This window comes from Anneissia japonica, unplaced genomic scaffold (assembly GCF_011630105.1).
Source record: "Anneissia japonica isolate Jap-2015-1 unplaced genomic scaffold, ASM1163010v1 scaffold750_len1593409_cov174, whole genome shotgun sequence".
NCBI lineage: Eukaryota > Metazoa > Echinodermata > Crinoidea > Comatulida > Comatulidae > Anneissia > Anneissia japonica.
Window position 1 is genome coordinate 362,234 of NW_022756705.1, and position 20,993 is coordinate 383,226.

Here is a 20,993-nt window from a genome sequence, read left to right on the forward strand (position 1 = left end):
TGTATATATATATGTATGTATATATATATAATATATATATATTTATAATCTACAAATAGAAAAATTCGTTTCCTGAATAAAATATGTTGTGTGTGTAATTCAGAGTTTCTGCATCGCAAAGCTTCAATTAGATTCGTGTTTACTCGAAGCCCAGTGGCCCAGATTTGTATGTCTCTGCATATACAATACAACTAAAAAGTTTGAATCCTGGTCGAGGCAATATTTTCACTTTCAGATATTGCTAGTCTTACTGTTTACCACAAAAATTTGTTTTTTTGTCTTTCGAATACACGTTTTTATATTGCACTTGTTATTATTTCGTTTCAGAAAATGAAATCTACCCAAAGTGCTTGGGTTTTATTATTGATCTGTTTGCTAGTGACGTTGTTGTGCCAAATGTCCTCCTGTCAACACCACACTACCGGTAGAGATCGTAATGTAAATAATCCACGATTACAATGGAAATCCGGCAAGCGAACACAACCATCAACAGAAACACAGGTCGGTATAATAGAACATTGTAATCAGTCAGATAAAGTACTCTATACTAAGTCGCGCGTAAAAACATGTAGTCACGGTGCGCGCGTAAACATGTAAAGCTTGGTTTCCGTACAATCTACACGCCATCGCCGACAGCTTTCGGTGATGCCGATTGGTCGGTCGAATCGGGGAGCCCTCCCGATTGCATCGCGGACTGCTACGTAATCTACCCAGTACAATGATTGCACCGAAAACACTGTAGTACGTGACACTACTGAGCGGTTCTAAGGAAACCAGGCTTTAATTGATGCTACGTGTTTCATCGCAGCCAATCAAAATATGCAGAGCTCAGGATGTTTACTTTTTGCAACTTGAACGATTGTACAACAGCCTTTTCATTAGTCAAACATTTAGTGCTGAGCTCGTCTTCGAATTCCAATGAACTGGATTCAATTACTGGAAAATGTCATTTTTTTTCTTAAAAAATTGCGAGAGACGTCATTGTAAATTTATCAAATATATACTAAGAGCCAACATAAAAAAAGCAGCTTCGTTAGGTCTATATCGAAAAAGTCAGCTTTATTTAAATGTGAAAACTGCATACTCTGTAGGGGAGCTGTACAAACAAAATGTAATACAATTGGAAAGAGTAAAGGCATATCCCATTATGCAACTTTTTTTATTTTTAAATTTTTATTGTTATTTTATTCAAATGTACTCTACTTAAAGGGCAGTTGTATGTTAAAATACGTTAATCTAATTTTCATATCATCTAATGGGATTTCTACTAATTGGAAACGCGCCAGCATTGTTCATGTTTTTGTTTTCTTTAATTGACATCAAAATTAGAAAGCATTCGTAAGTCAGATAGTTAAACAAAACATGTGTCAATAACATGTCGTTGTCGTGCGTAAACTTTATTCCTGTGTAACGAGCGCCTATATGAATATGCGTTACATCACAACCAATCGCTGAAAGCTCTCTGAGGATATTCATGTTTTTTTATAACTCGTAGAATGAATTTTAATAGCCAATCAAACTACCAAGCTTCAACAAACGGAAAGAATAGCCACTTTCATAACGTTGTTTTGTTAGTTCTTGAACGCTGTTTTAACTTGCAAGCCACCTACTGCCTATTACATGTAGGACACTGGCGTCCACGCTACTAAGGAATTTACATAATTCATCTTGATTTGGTTTTATTATATTAAGCTTGTTTATTATTGTAATTGTTTATCTTTTTCATTCTATTACTTATTTTCCATAATGACTACTCGCCCACGGAGTTTTATTTTTCAAGAATCTTTAAGTTTGGATCAAGGGAGTTGAATGTTGAAGTGGTCGGTTTTCACACGTAACATTTGTCAAATTTCTTTCCAACTATTTAAATCACCAGATTCAAATATTGAGAGCACCAATATGTAGACCTATATAACTTCAATATAGGTTACAGTAGATCTTGTAAATGTTGAAAAAAGGGTTCTTACATTATTACAGTATTTTGTAAGCGATGTCAATGAACCTTGAAAGATTGACCAATCAGAACAGTGTCATAAATACGCGCGTGTTGTGCCACAAAACGCTTGTTTACGAACATTTACGCTATTGTTTTTTGGGACCTTGCAACAATATCCAAGGGGTTCATTATAATAGGCCTTATACTACGCGCGCGTATTCCTGGTCCTGTTCTGATTGGTTAGTTGTTAAGTTTAATTGACACTCCGGAAAGGTCAATTTTTGTTCCTTGACACAAAGTTCCCGGAACCACCTCTGTCGAAAATGCGCGAAGCAATCTAATAGCAAATTTGGATTGCGGATCTCATGACATGGTTTGTTGCGTCGCACTAGGAATACACAAAAACGGCCTGTATCTCTCATTTGAGACGTGACGCGACTCAATTCGTGGTTTGGGAAGGTTGTTTAATACCAAAGCTTTCCTATTAAATTTACGTAGATAAATATCGTAATTATTATTATCAGGCCAAAATAAAAATTAATAAAATTTGTTGTAACTCACTTTGATGACGTGAGCATTCATGTTGACACACCTCATTCATGTTACTACTACTGTATGGTAGAGAGGGATTAGGAGAGACTTTTAGAGATGTGCTAGTCTACAGGTGGGCTAAGTGCAGCACGACTGCAGCCCACAAAATTAAAACCCTGTAAAAACTGCACATAAAAAGGTGTCACTTCTTCTGCTAAATTTATCTCATGTTGTGTGCCTCAGGGCACGAAATTAGGACCTATTCTATTTCTTGCACTTATTAATGATGCTGTAATTGATTACCCACACCGTTGGAAGTATGTTGATGATCTAACTTTGGGGGAAATAACTAAACCTGAGCTTTCACTAGTGATTCAAAATGTACTATCTGACCTTGACCAATGTTGTAAAATGAATTATATGATTCCTAACCCTAACACATGTAAACTATGTATGTGTCATTTCTGAGATCTAAACCTGATCTTCCTGATTTAGTTCTCGACAATTCAACTCTTAAAACTGTTACCACACTTAAACTTCTTGGTTTAACTATACAAAATGACTTAAAATGGGATATCCATGTTGAAGAAATAGTGCTCAAAGTCTCCAAAAGGCTTTTCTCATTGTACATCTTTGAAAAAGCGAACGCATCCATAATTGATTTAACTGCAGTTTACACCATTTACATTCGACCTCTCTTAGAGTATGCTTGTCCTGTGTGGCATTCTAGTTTAACAGTTAAACAATCTAACCAGATTAAAAAATTTAAAAAAAAGAGTGTGTAAAATAATTATTGGTTTTCATGCATATTCGACGTACTCAGAGGCTTTAGATAGACTTAACCTTAATACACTTGCACGTTTAGAATTGCTTACTCGCTTTGCTAACAGTATTCGTGAATTCCAAAGATTTAGATACCTTTTACTCAACACCACTGAGGATCGTAGGTCATCATTAAGAAATGCTAAACAATTTACTATATTGAAATGTAGGACAGAAAGATTTAAAAAATCATGTATTCCATCTATAATTGCAATTTTAAACAATGAATCTTAGAGCATTTTATCTATTTTAGATATGCAATGAACTTTTTTACAGTATTTTATAGATACATCGAATTAATCATAATTTTATAATAATGTTTTTATTCTTTTTCTTGTTTTACTGATGTTAGTGTTCTTTTGTGCAATGTTTTTTATTGAATTTTTATTAAGTTTTTGTAACCGTGCCATTTCAGTTTTTTAACTGCCGGTCATGGATGTGTGTTTTTTATACCGAAATAAATAAATAAATAAAATTGAGTAATTTTGCATCAGTTTGGCATCCTCTCATCCTCCTCTGTTCCAACTCCCATCATGGTTGTTACTAAGTAATTAATTTTCTTTTGTTTCCCCATTTATTGAATTTTTATTAAGTTTTTGTAACCGTGCCATTTCAGTTTTTTAACTGCCGGTCATGGATGTGTGTTTTTTTTATACCGAAATAAATAAATAAATAAAATTGAGTACTTTTGCATCAGTTTGGCATCCTCTCATCCTCCTCTGTTCCAACTCCCATCATGGTTGGTACTAAGTAATTAATTTTCTTTTGTTTCCCCATTTAATATTTTTGAAAGGAACAAAAATCAATATCACTACTAGGCCCTATGATAGGGGACTATACCACCAGTACATACTCCACAAAGCTTTTTTTCATGGCAATTTCTCAAGGATAGCCTAAGAAAAGAGTAAAAGGTCTGCAGACACAATGCTAAGCTAGGACCTATTGCACTTCAGTTAGGGTTATTGAATCGACTGCCTGTGCTGTGCCCAACTCATACGGTATGCCGTGAAATAATTATACAGTATTTCTATTTACAACATTCTACCGTGCGAATAAGAGTTCGCACGGTACCATGCGAATAAGCTCTTATGAGTTTTATTCGCACGGTAAACCTAGCCAATCAGCATTTAAGGTTTCATGACGTAACGACTGTCATACCGTGCGAATAAGTTCTTATTCCTAATTCGCTCGGTACCGTGCGAATAACCTCTTCCTTATCTGATACACTCTCATTTCCTCAGATGGTACGTCACGTTACAGTGGTATTGATTTTATACAGTATTTCTTTTGAAGTGAGTTGTGCTTATTCTCTTATTCCAGATTTGGAAAGTGTTCACGTTATCCAAGTGTATTTCTGTGTGTTCACCTGTCATACTAAATGCTCTTTCATAAAATCTACACCTATGAAGAAGTGTGACAATACGTGGTCTATAACAACAATCATAGCTAACTCTCTCCATCTTCATAAAATTCTACCTCCCCACCACACCTATTGAACTCCAATGTTCCGCACCCACATTCAGTACAACATGCCAGGTGGCTCTCACTGGTTTGACCGTATGTCTCGTTTCGTAACAACGAACTTCATTTTGTCTATTACATCTTTTCCCACTGAAACCTAAATGCGCCATGCTTTTTTATTCATTATCACACACCTGACTCTAGTTCAATTTCCTCAGGGTCTATAGACGTTGTAAATGTTATGTCCTGTCTTAAAATGTAATCCAGTGCGCAGCTACTTTTTCTGACCGTCAAATTGTTCCACAGTACGTGGCTCAACAGAGAATTATTTTTAACTATACTGTTAGTGGTAAAATATGGAAAACCCCTTAAAATGTTAACTAAAATAATTAAGTGCTTATTTAAAAGCTTAAAATAGGTAGGACTTTATCTTGAGAAGAGACAGAGTGTGAATGTCCGGATTTTGCTGATTTACAGATAAATTATACGAACAAGTTAAAAGGACCGTTATTATTTGTGCGCAATACATATGTAACTTACTTAAATGCACTCAGAAAGCCAGATAATCTATTATATTTTTCGAAGTGTGTGTATGTTCGACAAAGTGTATCCTGAATATAACGAGGCCATAATTGTGTGATATAGCTTATTGCTGAAATCTGTATCACACGTTTTTTTTAAGGTATACGTTACCGAAAATTCTTTCAGCACTTCAACCATTCGGTAATGGGTGATTTGAATCCCAACTAGACATCGACTAAATACATTTAGATACCATAGGATTGACTGGTATGCTGTTTTAGGTATTAGCTGACTATCATAAAGGTACGTGTATTACAATAAATGTAAACGTGGCAAAACTATGGGATTACATAAAAATATTATAATTAATTGTATTGTGCTTGTATAGCGCATACTGCTAAATCCTTTATGTGCTTTCTAGAATTTTATAAAGAAAAAGGCAGTTGCAAGAAATAAGGAAACAAAAGTAAGTGAAAAATAAAAATACGGAAAAAATTAATCAAAATATTGGTCAAAGATGAACAGACCGATGGAGCAGTTCGAACAACCAGGGAGAGATTATTCCAGAGATCTGAGGCAGACAATTCAAAAGACCTGAAGCCAAATTGTTTGATTGAAGTGCAAGTTGTCGTAGCTAACAGGACTTTGAATGAAGATCTATTCTACAGTAAGTGGTCTGCTTGGAACATACCTGTTGACTGATGCGGATAAGTAAGCGGGGACCAAACCATACAAAATAACTTTATATACAATTAGGAGAGTCTTAAAATTAACTCTTGAATTGGCCAGATGATGTAGTTTTTGGAGAATAGGTGATGTTCTAGGTGCACAAATCTCAAGTCTCAGTAAGATATTATTGAACGTGTTTGAATTTCTTCAACTGAATCTATGGAATACCGAAAAAACAGTGAATTACAATAGTCTATTTGGAGAAGACGAACGAATGGATATAAGAAAGCAGATATAATTAACACCACTATAACTTTTTTCGTATGTCAAGTCATCTATTTCTCAGTAAATAATAATTGATGTATATCATTTAACAATTAATACTTAATTAGAAATTAATCAATATTTAATTAATAATCAAATAATTTATGTAATTGTACAGTAATTGATACAATGATGTATTACCTTGAAATTAGAGCCATACCAGTAAAAGTTAAGTAGACGAGGCAGGCCCGCTTAGAACGTGCTGAAAATCCACTCTAAATCGCGAATACAATTATTTAGAAAATTACGTCCTCGTATTAAACATCCTTATTTTTGTATTATATAAATATAAAAAACTCAATTACGATAAGAGTCTTTCAAGGGCTTTCATTTGCACTTCATTTCCGTATTTTATGAAGTTACACTTTAATTTAAAAAAAAAACGCACTTTGAGTATAAATAACAACAATGAACTTGCCTTTTCTAAAAGACACTTAAGGACAGAATTCGATGTACTCTTCAAATAAAAAATCATTAATGAGTTATTGTTTGACCTAGGCATCCTACTTCCGGACGATCTTAATCAATCATTACAAAAAAAATTTATAACAAAATGCGAACAAAATCATGATTTTAAAAGGGACCAGATATAATTACGTCTTTACGTTACGTAGGTCAGAGGAGACAAGACAATTTCACTTATACAATCTTCATAAATTGTGACATTGATGCTCACGAAACAAATCAGAAAATAACACTATACAATCATGACCCGTATTAATCTATATATATATGTATATGTATGTATATATAATGTATATATATATATGTACACATATACATAAATTATATATAATATAATATAAATATATACAAACAAATTTAATTGGTTATATATCGTATAGGTCTATATATAATCTCTCTGTTGTGCGAGCCTGAACGGTTCATAAAAGCAAGTACTTAAATAGGGCCTATTTTTGTACAGGTGTCTCAATAACAGAAACCCTTCTGGACGCCGCTTCACAAAAATAAACCGCGACCGAATTAAAGATGAACACCCGACTATAATTTCTCTTTCATTTTCTCTCTATCTGATATTCCCCAATGATATCGCATGTACCATTAATAGAACATGGTATAAACAAGTATGAATAAGCGTAAATTGCAATGCTTTGCTGCTTCTGCTTTACAAAATCTAATTTTACTAAATTTTACAAACTTGAATTGTCTTAAAATAATGCAGTGTACCTTCCTGTGCCATTGCTAGTATTGTAAAGCGTATAGAAGCCATGTTAACATAATGATTATTATTATATGACTTATTAATTAGGGGTGTCCCCACCCTATTTTCCACCATTTCCCCCAATTAAATATTCAAATATCTGTATTTCATTAACCACTTCCGATTTTCTTTTGTCAATTATGGTGTTTGTGTCTTAGAAAAGTCATGGTACAACATACAAATTTTTCCCCTCTGGAGCCTGGCTTTAAGCTAATATAAGAATAATATAGAGTGTACTGATTGAAATGCTGGTACAATGACCAGTCAAACGGTCACTATAAGATAAGTCTGTAATTGTATTAATTAGTAATAAATTAATGAGAGCTAAAGTAGCTCACTTCATTAATGAAATGAGTACCTCGAATCAAGCTATCACAGACGTTATTACAGTGTGTATAACATTTATGCCCTTAGGGAACTGTCGCCGTGTATATGAAATTTTTTAAATTGAAGTAATGTCGAGAAGTACGGTTGTTAAATAGCTAGTGGTGATGATGTGTATATCGTCTTATTCGATGAATGAATCATCTTTACATATGTAGGGTATCATCTTGTACAAATCAACTGCATTAGTCAATAGGGCGAATTGACAAATCTACAGTATGAACGTGTTGTCTATCCGTGTAGGGCGAATCGTCTAGTCCTAGTTCAGTGTGAATCGTCAATATAAATACTAAATGATGTAGGTGATAATAGTGGCTGATGATAAAGATGTTGATGAATTTAATAAATGTATGTATATACAGTCATTTTTGATCCGTGTACCATTGGAAGTTAATAACTTATCGGACTTTAAAATTGACTAGTCAATATTTTAATTGAAATTTTGATGGGTTTTCCAGATTTGATCGTAGGCAGTATTGGGTATTTAATGTTCATGTTCAACTTACATACGATACGGTTCACTATAGGCCTATTGTTTTTATGACCATTACCTTAGCTAACAAGTAATATCAACATGACGGTGAGAAAATGAATCATGAATCCAGTAGATTAGCGTACCGAATTGTATGAAAGTAAAGCATCGGCATTTAGAATGAAGGAAGAAAGGTTAGTTGAAGCGTTGGATACGTTGACGTGGAAATTATTGATCAATGAAGAGATAATATTGACAAAATTTATCTTCCTTCTTTTTGTATTGTTTCTCTTACAGACAATGCGGTACTGCAGACAACTATTGCTTATGATTTGTTTTTTCACCTTCAGGTTAGCTAACACGTAATACCAACGAAGGTGAGAAAACAAATCATAAAGTAATAACCTGGAGTATCGCATTAAATGAAACATTGACATTAAAGAAGGTGCAGAAGAATTAAAGCGTTTTAGATGTATACGTGCGTGGAGAAAAACATACACAAACAAAATAAAACGTGTTATATAATATGCTAGGACAACGGATTCCAAGAACAAAATATTTCAAAGACGATAATCCAGAGGCAGATTACATAGTGCATATCTGTAAGATCAAAATCACTTCCATAAAATAGTACAGAATTGAAGGACAATTTAAAAGGAAATCACAAAGATGGAAGAAACTTTTTTACTCCCTTTAACCAAGGGAGGATTTAGCTCCTTTCCCCCACCCTCATTTTGGAAAGTGAAAAAATAAAAGAGAAAAAGAAATTATTGATCGTCTAGAACACCTCAGAGGTTATTTCCGAATGTCTAGAAAACAACAAATCCCTGGACCCCACTAGGGTAGTGTTGCCTCTCCCCTCTTTCGGACATCTCTGGACCCGCTCCTGTAAACTACATGAAAGGTAGAAAATCATACGCAGCTTTGAAGAGCACATAACAGAACCCTAAAAAAGGTTGGCCGTTTGAGGTCCTGTCAACAAATGACGGCACTATAATTATGTAATGATTCATATTACTTTCAAATAAATTATATTATTGTGGAGTTGCTATAAAGGATAAGTTCAGATGGAACATATCCCAAATCAATGGGGAGTTGATATAAACTGGCTTTAAAGTTAAATTTTATTTCAGTTTAACGTCCCAAATGTCTTGGTGTATAATATTGTCCTTTTCATTATAGTACTAATAATAGTAAATGTGTTTCATATTCCATATCAACTGGGGACAGTTGTGGGGTTTTTTTTGCGCGTACTTTTTTAGTTGTTCGCTTGGAAAATCACAGAAAAGGCTGAGAAGCATCGCGCTCTGTGGCAATACGATCGGCAATGATGAAATTGTGAATTACTTGTTGCTGTTACAAACGGACGTTTTCAGGGTGTTAATCAAACCTAACAAATGACCAATTAGAACAGGGCCATGAATACGCGCATGTCTCACAGATACACGCGTTTTCGCTGTCGTTTTATGGGACCTTATCAACAATATCAAAGGGGTGGGGCTTAGTGGAACGTTCCAATGACGTTGGAATTCGTCTAACTAGGGTCATCATTGACATATTCAGCATGTGTCAGGGCCACTACGGGCAAGTTAACAATATCAATAATTATAGTGATGCTCTGGCTGTGTGGTTCGGATGCTCGATCTCCAATAGCAACGTCCTCAGTTCAGTCGTGACGACTTTACAAAATGAAGACATGGGCCTAGATGCATTCCACAATCCCTCTCATTAGCAGTTCTAATTACAGCGTAGCCGATGTTTGCTGTTTGTCGTGTTATTTGCATGGCTCTAGAAGATACCCGCAATTAATGTTACAAATGAATGTTGCTCGCTTATGATTTTCTATGATCCATGCGACCACTGAAGTCCGTACAATGTTATTTTTTTATTTGATCTACCTTGGGTGTTTTAATTGGTAGGCCTATGACCTTGCTTAAACATAAAGTTATTGAAAATGAATCGCTATATTGAGTAGATGTTGACTAAACATACATTTTTCTACACGTAATTACGCATGTAGGAATACGAGACGTACGTTAATATGCGTGTCCATTGTCTTTGGCCATGACTCGTTTTTGTGACTTAATGATTGCTTTGGGAATTTCTTGTTCTTATGCTAATTATTTTTTTTATATTAATTAATGATAATTAACAAGTTTAATTTTGTACACGCTGTAGACCTACACTTGGGCAAAGACCGTTGTTACGTCGATATGCCAATCCACCCATTTTAAATATTCTACACGGTAGTCATACTGGAAGTCGTGCTTTGTAGTCTGCCACATTTATGAATTCCATGATCTAGAGAATAACTCCTAATGCTAATAGGCCTGTCCTATTTTTCGACACCACTCGTCATTCTTGTGAGGAATAGCAGCTTTCTAGTAACATTAGGTTTGTACTGATGTAGTTTAGCACGACAAATTAAATCCACCTTTTGGAACTCTCAATAAATACTATAGGCCTATTTAAACTAAATATTTCTAAAATCGCTCTAAACGATTAGGTATAGTTACAGACCCTGAAATGAAATGAGATGTGTATAAGAGACAGGGATTTAGCTCCTTTCCCCCACCCTCATTTTGGAAAGTGAAAAAATAAAAGAGAAAAAGAAATTATTGATCGTCTAGAACACCTCAGAGGTTATTTCCGAATGTCTAGAAAACAACAAATCCCTGGACCCCACTAGGGTAGTGTTGCCTCTCCCCTCTTTCGGACATCTCTGGACCCGCTCCTGTAAACTACATGAAAGGTAGAAAATCATACGCAGCTTTGAAGAGCACATAACAGAACCCTAAAAAAGGTTGGCCGTTTGAGGTCCTGTCAACAAATGACGGCACTATAATTATGTAATGATTCATATTACTTTATATATATATAACCCTATACATATATATATATATATGTATATGTATATATATGTATATATATATAATTTTATTCGTTTCAATTCATAATAATCCTAATGCCTGTTAAAACAGTATATTGACATGATGTCAAACACGAACAAGGTTTGGCTATAAAAGTATATAAAACCTTTTAGCCAATACGTTGTTATAACCATTAGGCAACGGCAAAGACAGAAATGTAATAACTAGTTAATGAGTCACGTATGTAGATATTAAACATTATTGTTTTTCGTCGTGTCGAGGTTTATCACTGTCAATGGATATAGATTGAGTTTCGTCTTGAGAGAAAATTCATTTTTGCTTGTAAGATTAAACCGACAACAAATTTATTAGCATATGCGAGTCACAATGTCAACTTCTTAGTTCTTTAATAAACGTCTATTGTATAAGAGACAGCGTCAGTGTAGTTTTGCCGCCTTTACAAAAGTGTTCTCTGTCGTCTAGTTTAGTTGCCTGAAGTGGTTTTCTCATGAAAGATGGAAATAGGCCTACTCATATATAAGAGTACCGTGCCAACGGCTAAAGGTCGTACCAGTAGCGGAATCTATGCAGAAATTAAAAATAATAACGAAGTGTGGGACCACCATTATGAAATATAATTTAGCATAAAAAAACGGCGCATTCCCCCGCCCCCGAACTCAACACCTGCACGTTACGCGTTGCCTAACTGTGGTTTTCGCTGCGTTACATAAATTGGAAGAATATCCATGTGTATGGCAACATGCATAGGCGAGTGGTAAATGCAGGCCCGATATGAATAGTGAGAAAACAGAAATCCACATTAAATTGTATGGTGTTATAGAGTCACAATTTTAATTATATTTTGATCGCTTTATCTTTAAAAAGTTATTATAGTGTAAACCTGTAGCACTGGTGTACCTAGGGGGTATGCGGGAGGGAAGGGAGCGCAAAACCCTCGCACCCTCCCAGTCACCCTCCAAAAATATAATCACGCTCAAGTAGTTAAAAGTCACCTTAAATCCCCATATTCCTCGAGCTAATTCCCCTCACCTAATTATCGATCCCCCGCCTCACCTTCCGCCCCCATCAGCCTCCCCCTATTTGAAGAGTCCTAGATACGCCACTGGCCTGTAGTATTATTATTAAAATCGAATCGGCTTTGATGTACCTAAGCTACTAATACATGTATACATTGAGCAAATATGGCTGTGTAAAACATTAAATAAACGAAGACATAACTTAATGAAACAAGTGTAATGATATACAGTATCAGTGTTTGGGCTTTGTACTGTCTACTGTGAATTCAATTGGTTTTCTAAGTTGGTTCGTTTTTTTCTTTTCTTTATTTCATTTATATGGCGCTTTTTTCAAAGCGCCTAACATAACATCAAAATAACAATATAACAATAGAAAACATCAAAATGTGTAAAAAAAATTAATAATTATACAACAAAATATTGGGAAACAAGTCTGCCATGGACCCTTGTGACCTTTCAAGGAGAAAACTCTTGAACTGACTCTTAAAAATGTTTAATGAAGATGATTTACGGCAGACTATATTGGCGAGCCAAGTTGCGGTAAGGCCGGTACCCCACCCCTGGGTGATGTATCACGGGACAGATAGTATTCAAAGACGGGTTCAGTTTAACCTGCTTTAGTTTTACAAACGGTGATCTAGATTTGAAAACGGTACCCTATCCTGATAACTTAGGTACATCATCAAAGTTGATGCGATTTTCAGTAATAATCTACAACAATAGGCCTACATTATTATTTAGGATGAGGACTTAAATTGGAGATTCATTGTATACATGCGCTCTTATGCACTTTAAACACATCCATTGCATCTTTCGGAAGGAGTATGGGGTTACTCCGATGCTGTCGTTCATTTCAGCCCCTGTTGTTGTGGAATCATGTGAACAGGTAGCTACTAAGCGCCTTCATTATGGCGGAGGCTAGCTAAGTCACGAATTACACCCCTGACGCTGCGAGTTATTCTCTTATCTTTATCTTTCATGCCTTTATCTTTACCATGCTTTAAATGACACGAAATTATTTAGTTTTACAGACTTTAAAGATGAAAATCTTAATTGCTAGCCAATATTTAATTGGTTTCCAACAATGGTTGTTTCATAAAGGTAACACGAAAAAATCTCAAGAATTATATAAAAAGAAGTATCGTATAACCATGGTATAACTATAAATGACACAGAGAGATCGAAATTATTCAGTCTTTAGAGATTTACAGACATTAAAAAAAGAAAAACGTTTAATTAATTGCCAGTCACAATTAAATTGGTTTTTAGCGATGGTTCTTTCATAAAGGAACCCCGAAAAAATCTCAAAATTAAAAACCATAAAAGACCAAGACCATATAATTTTGAATGACACACTGATCAAAATTATTCTGTTTTTACAGACGTTAAACGATAAAAAATGAAAAAGTTTAATTATAAGCTAATTCGTAATTAGAACTGCGTATGTTCGTATCCAAGGTAAATCCAGGTCAATCAACATAAACCTATGTTGTGTGTATTGTGTGTTGTCGATAAACCTTGCTATGAGCATGTACATTTCTAACTACGAATTGGCTTATTACTCTTTTCGAGGCTATTTTTTCCTTGGGAGGGGGTTGGGGGAGGTTGGGTCTTCTTGAGATTAAGCCCATTGGGATTCTATTCGATATTTAACTGTACCTTTGAACCATTGGAATAATTTCCATCAGTTAATTTTTTTTTTAGTTTTAAATCTCTTCAAAAGTGCTAGCATGTGCTAACTGAACGGTATTTTCCACTTCATAGATAAAGGAACAGTTTGTTGATTTATTTTTCGCAGCCTTTAAATGGTATAGGCTATATTTAGACATATGAAAATTCTACAACGTTAATTTTTTTGTGATTTAATGTCCACTGAAGTTATAAAAAATGACCTCCTAAAAATTCCCGCCCTCTATTGACATTTGCAAAGCACTACTGCACTGTAATGACCGTTCTTTTATCATTTCCAGGCGACCGAAAATTTGAGGTACACTTGATATCTTTAGTTACCAAAATACCTGTTTGTTCCCACCACCCTCGTCGGACAAGCCAAGCCCCCCGTCATCCTTTGCCACACCCGGGGCCACAACTCTGCTTGACACAATGGGCCTATATAAGTCGTCTCATTTTTTTTTCTGTAGGCCTACATAATTATTATTACTGACATTATTATTAATATATACCGTTATTTTTTTATTGTTATGTTATTATTATTATTATCGTATATTATTATTATTATTGTTATTACTATTATTATTATTATTATTATTATTATTATTTATTATTGTTATTTATTATTATTATTATTATTATTATTATTTATTATTATTGTTATTATTGTTAATATAAATATTATAGATCTGGATTAATAGATTCTTGTCGATATAGTGTATGAAACATCTGTCCCCTTATATACATGAATATCGTGAACAGTTGAACTGTTTAGCTAATACATTCATTGTCTAACTGTTATTCTGTCAGTCTTATCTAAACAGTGTGTATCTTAAAGTCGAGCTGTAATTGACTATTATTTCGAGCGAGGTTGTTAGCGCGAATTTGATTTAATCTAAAAATGGCACACAGTGGCAATAATGAGTTCTACACTAACTATCAAAGCGGCAATGATGTAATGATAGACATTATCATCTGACAGGGTTCAAATAAGTTCAGACGATGACTTGAATTCGAATATGTATACGCAGTTTATAGTAGGCCTACAGTATTTTATATAGCTTAGTTGTAATATAAGGTGGTTAAATTGGACCAATAATAAAGAAATAATAGTAATTATCAAGTAAGCTTTATAGGCCTATACAGCAAGATGACCTTTATCAATGACAATGACAACAACGAAAAGTAAAGTTACCGTTACCTTTTCAGTTGAATGAAAAGGTGTTCCTGGTAGGATTTGAACTGCAACCTCTCGCTATAAAGGCTAGTGTCATGCTTCCACTCTACAGAGAACTAATGGTATGGGCGCAGATGTATCCCTTTCCCAAGACTCTTCCTCTCGTACAATCATATAACAGACCTAAACACGTTTACCTTTAAAAGCGGAATACGGTAACTTTTGCATATAACCTTTGTCTAAATCTTCGACCCTGTTTTTACAGCGTCGAAGATTTAGCGTTTCTTTTCCAACTATATTCCTAGAAACATTACATAAAACACAGAAACATTCAACATTATTAGTTACTGTATCTTTCTGGAGAGAGTGGATGGCCGGTTGCATTTTCGGCTCTCAATCTGTGGTCGGGGGTTCAAACCCATGCTATGCATTTTGATTGTGTCTTTTTTTTCCAGATAAGTTCCAGATAAAATACGACATAAAACCTCACAAACGTACACCTAGGTAGGCCTACCTAAAAGCAAACTAGTCCTAACTAGTTGCAATTGAACACTAAAATTACGTAAGAAAATACATTTTGAAAGTGAGAGACATTATTGATCAGGCAATAACATTAGTTAAAGTCAAATAATTGTATTAAAATTACACAAATGATAATTTAGAATTGCATAGCCATACGGTACCGTACCAGTTTAGGATTCAAGCTATCATAAAACCTATAAATTGTGTAACGCGTCTAAATGGTTTATTTATAGCTATTCTATTTTGCTCTTGAGGCACTATATTCAATAAGAGGACGGCAAAGTGCGTTGAATATTTGGGAAACGGTATCTCTGAAACCAACAAATCCCAAACGTTCTCAGAGATTTCAGCGATACATTAGTAAAATGAACACTAACCACGTAGGACCTATGCTTGGAAGTCACATCGGCACCTCCAGTTAATTAATTCATTTTTACTAGAATAGACGTCGCACCTTAATTCGTCAGATTTGGATGGCTAAACAGTAGGCTAGGCTTTAACACGTCTGATAAATGATTTGCAATAGACGGACATTCAACCAGGTGATAAGGCGCTATTCCTGCGGGGCACCGTATCCGCTCTAAACTAACTTCATTTTTCGCTTCGTCTCGCGATTAATGCGTATATAAACGAATAGGAGATCCGTTGCCATCTATTATGCACAAGGAAAACAAATCTAAATGCGTGTCAAAGACGATTAATGGTACGAGTACTATTAATACATGACGAGGACAGGTGGTATAGTCATACCAGTACATAATCGTCAGCAGTTTCACAGAATATATATAATATATAGGCCTATTATTTTCTCAGTCCTCTTCAGTGAAGTCAAAACAATTAATTTGTTATAGTATACTAGAGGTAGTCTGAACAAAGGTGATTAGTGCGTCTGACGCATTGCTCTATTATGTAAAGACTGGAAGTACATAGGTTCACAACGCATTTAGTCCAGGTAGGCTACCATTGATTAATTCTGATGACGTGTTATTTACTTTTCATAAAGACGGCAAGGTACAAACAGATATTAGTCACTGAAACAATACATGATACCAAATTACGAATGACAAAGTCTCGTCTACATTATAAATAGTGATGAAGGCAAGCCAAACAATCACTAATCTCAAATCATGTTTCCGAGATATTGGTAAAACATGTTGGAATGTCAACAGTTTTGAAATCTTTTTTATTGCAATAACCCTTATACATTACATAATTGTATGTTGTTATTATTATCCCCATTTTCGTTAAAAGATTTTTTTTTAATGATTTGGTGATGGTCTCTACCTGAGAATTCCTCAAAATCATAAACTTTGGAGGCTGATTTCTCAAATAATGCTATTTGAACAGCTGTATGTTTAAAGCCCTGTAACTTCGCAACGAAACGTTAGATTTAAATGATTCTTTCACCATTTTAAAAAATTGTATTTTACTTTTTAACTCTATTAATACAGTAACTAATAATCGATTTTTGCAAGGATTGACTGGCTTGGCTGGTCTGTGCCACATAAAAAATACCATATGTGTGTTCTAGATTAATTAATTGCTAATTATAATTATAATTATGTAACTAATTTTCAACGTTCCTTTTTTGTTTTTTAATTTTCTCTATCTCGTTTTATATTTTATTCCTCTTTATTATTTTCACTTGTACCGTATATGGAAGCAATTAGGCCTACTATATTTCTTGTCCCTTATGTTCCTTAATCTCATTATTATTATATATTTTTTGCCAGCAGTCCGGTTTTTTTTTATCTCGTCATTTTTATTTCTTAACCTACTAATTTGTATTAGAATAAAAAAAAAAACAAAGAGAAATGTTTTATGACTAACGCACTTCGTACCGAATTGACGCGTACCTTCGAGGTGACACGCGTCCTTCTATTTTTTCTGCGTTTACGTCTTGTTCTGAGGCCTGTAGATGCAACTGACCTTCTTATTCCTTTGGTAATTGTTTTTACTCATATTATGCCATTTGGCTCCACGGTCTAAACATTTTATTTTTTTTTTCTATTCTCTGCTGTAATTGATCTAAAATCCATTACTGACACTTCGACAAGGAAAGCAGAGGTAGCGCGAGAGGCAATATTGAATTTTCTTCGAGTTGTAATCAATGGTGAATGTTAATAAATTGCCAGATATAGTGTACAGTTGTACCCCTTCATCAACGACGGGAAATACATTTAACACTACGGCAAACCCCCATATAGCTCACCTCTGTATTAAGGAGACTGGGGAAGACTTCTTGGGTCAATATACCCAAATTCAACCAATTCTATTAAGTGAATGCTAAACCTGCTATCGCATCAAATGTTATTGACTCAAATGACGATATTAGTTCAGTGTGCATTTAAAGACATTCTTTTTGTAAATCTGTTGTCAATTTTGGCCCTTATTAGCTCTGATTGATTTTTCTTTGTTTCTGTGAGAAATACTTTCTATGTGATTACAATACATAACCTTAAAACCTGTATCCTGATCATTTGTCCTACTCTATTCATCTCATTTTCATTTTGTGTCAAATGTATTTTATTTGTATTGAAATTGTTAAAAGTTGATAAATTATTTTGTAACTTGTCAATTAAACTAAAATTGTAACAACTTTCTTCATGTTTTCACTATGTGCCAACGCATTTTTCACGTTTTTGGCTATTGTATCTTAAATAGGGACACTGTATTACCATACTAGAGACAACTTTTTGGTCTAATATGGTGTTCCTTCTCCTCATATAGAAACATACGGAGCTAATCATGCTTAAATAAGCTTCAATGGCAGGCTGAAATGATGTATTCTCTTTTGACATCCTCTTGGACCGTTTGTCGAAATAACGCCCTCATTCGTTTATTTTAAGATAGATTAGAAAGTAATATCCCTTTATAACGTTCTCAGCTGTTTAAGTCAATGCATAATTTACATTAAAAATTCAATTTTCATTAACTGTTAAATACTACAGATAGATGAAACTATAACAGTTATCATTGTCAATGTCAGTATCATCATCTTCAAATTAATGGCACGCCCATCGGGCCAACTGCTGCAACTGGAATATTGTTGATTTTTACAAAAATGCTGTCAGTCAAAATGTGTCTAAGCAGAGAGTTTAAATTTTGTCAATATGACTAAAGTTGAGCTTTCTATTAGAGAATATGATACGAGAGCGAGCTAAGCTTGCTTTAGTGGAAACAACATACCAAATTACAAAATATTGGTAGTGGAATTATATATAATTAACTGTAGGCCTATTCAGATCCATGAGCGTGGCCTTATTCCATTTCATTCCACAAAACCGTGTTACGGAAGCCATTATAATGATATCATAAACCGTCAACGCCTTTAAAAAAATTAATATTCCAGGAAAACGGAAATATAAACACACGTTCACATCATGTTCCATTGTAAAACCCTCTAGGGTAATAATTAGGATGCTAATTGGCAAACATACTATCAGTGTTTTCACAGTATTCAAGATGAGGTTGTTACCTGACACGATGACAGTGTTGTTATCTTATTCTTTTCTAAATTAATAAGTATATAGAAGGCATAATAACTTTAACGTTATAATCTATATAAAGAGCAATAACCAAATGCCAAAACATCGATGAAAGATATTATTATTTTGATTTGGTACATCGTCTTTATATTGTACCGATATAAAATAAATGGTCGTATGACCCAGAGAGAAAATGAACAATGTACAAGTTATGTTACATCAAGTTGCGGAATGTTAATTTATTTCGAAAGAGCGCAGCTTTGTCCAAAAATGGAGAATTGAACTGTGTGAGTATGATCTCTTGAAATCCCTCAAAGCCGCAGTGAATTTGCCGAGATTGTGCGCTAGTTGGCCTCTGGACAACTATGCCTTAATAGTCCACTTAGGCTTAGCTTCTGATGATGGGTTTATCCTTTTTGGGGTTGAATATGTATTAAGAATGATTACACTATTCTATCGCTGTACTTTATTCTTTTGTATTACCTGAATGGATATAGCTTTAACTCTATCGTGACCTTGTTAATAATCTAGAAAGAAATTTTGAAAGTGGAACTCAATTGACTATCATTTAACATTTTATTCAATCAAGACAAGTTGAATGTTAAACTCAATTGACTATGAATTAAAAGTGTTGTAACAAATCATGCTGTACAGTATATGGAACTGTTATTGATACTATTATTAGTATTATTGTTGCTGTTGTTATTGCTTGTGACCTATGTATATTATTATCAGTACTATTAATATCCATATGACAGCATGTAAAACTACGTTTTTCTAAATTAAACACTGAATTAATCAAATACATTTCTCCAACTCCAAAACCATTATCAGGTGTGAAGCCACGCTAAGACAGGGCCAGCCGAAGGCCGCCAAAATCGCTAGTCATTAAACATAGTTCAAGTATCTGTTAAGAATCTTGAAGGGGAGGTTTACCAATTTCATATAATTTGAGTACTGATTTTGCATACTCAGTTACATAATATCCAATTTTTGAAATCACGAATATCGTGCATGTTCGTTACGTAGACACTCTCAACTAGATTTTTGATGACGTCGCAGGTGCGTCGCTCCTTCCCGGTTTAGCGACAGGCCATTGTAATGCGCAGGTTTACGATTTAGGATAAACTTCTCCTTTAAAACCATCACACATTGTTAGCAATAACATTTTCCATATTCCTATCAAACTCCAGCTATTATGATGCAATATGCCTCTCGCATTACGAATGATAGTGCTATCCTAACACAGCAAACAAAAAACGTTATTTACAACATTTGCGAACGTTGTGAACTAACACGACGTTGCAGCAAGTTTACCAAAGTTATCTAGTCAGAAATTACCTTATTTATATTTTTATTTATCTCCTTCAACAATCTGTGTAGAGGGTGTCACTTCCAGCTAGGCCGATGTTCAGTAAAATTAGAAACATTACGGTACATTATTTAAAATAGAAATAAAAAACAAGCAATCAATAATATCATAAGACTATTAGTTATATATAACAAGTTGAAAGGATTCAATTCGTATTTCCAATCATTAAAGTTATTAATCATCATTATAGTGGAAGGAAAATCACGAGGTTTATTAACAGATTATGTTTGACGACAAGTGGATTTAAAAATGCTTTAAAATTCCTGTAAATGATATGAAAATTATTCGTACTATTCTCCATTAATACACTATTAATAAAAGTTTTTCTATTTTTATTCCCAATCTAGGCCTATATTTAAAACGTCAATCACATCCTGACCTCTGCGTACGTTGCGTAAGCGTCGTACGCCTTCGCCATCCGCTGGAAGTACTGCAAAAGTTACTTCAATATACAGCAGTGATAAAGGCAGTTAATAAACCGATTAATTAAGATATCAGTTGTCGTGGAAGGGT

The 20,993-nt window shown here is 34.4% G+C and overlaps 1 protein-coding gene across 2 annotated transcripts in view; it reads left to right on the plus strand.

Annotated features, from left to right (window-relative positions):
- LOC117124367 overlaps positions 1-20,993 on the plus strand; it is a 48,017-nt gene that overhangs the window by 19,088 nt on the left and 7,936 nt on the right. For both annotated transcript variants that reach the window (XM_033270591.1, XM_033270590.1), the window contains exon 2: positions 328-501. In XM_033270591.1, the coding sequence (XP_033126482.1) occupies positions 331-501 (171 nt within the window). In that variant the 5' untranslated portion in view covers positions 328-330. The remainder of the gene's footprint in view (positions 1-327; positions 502-20,993) is intronic.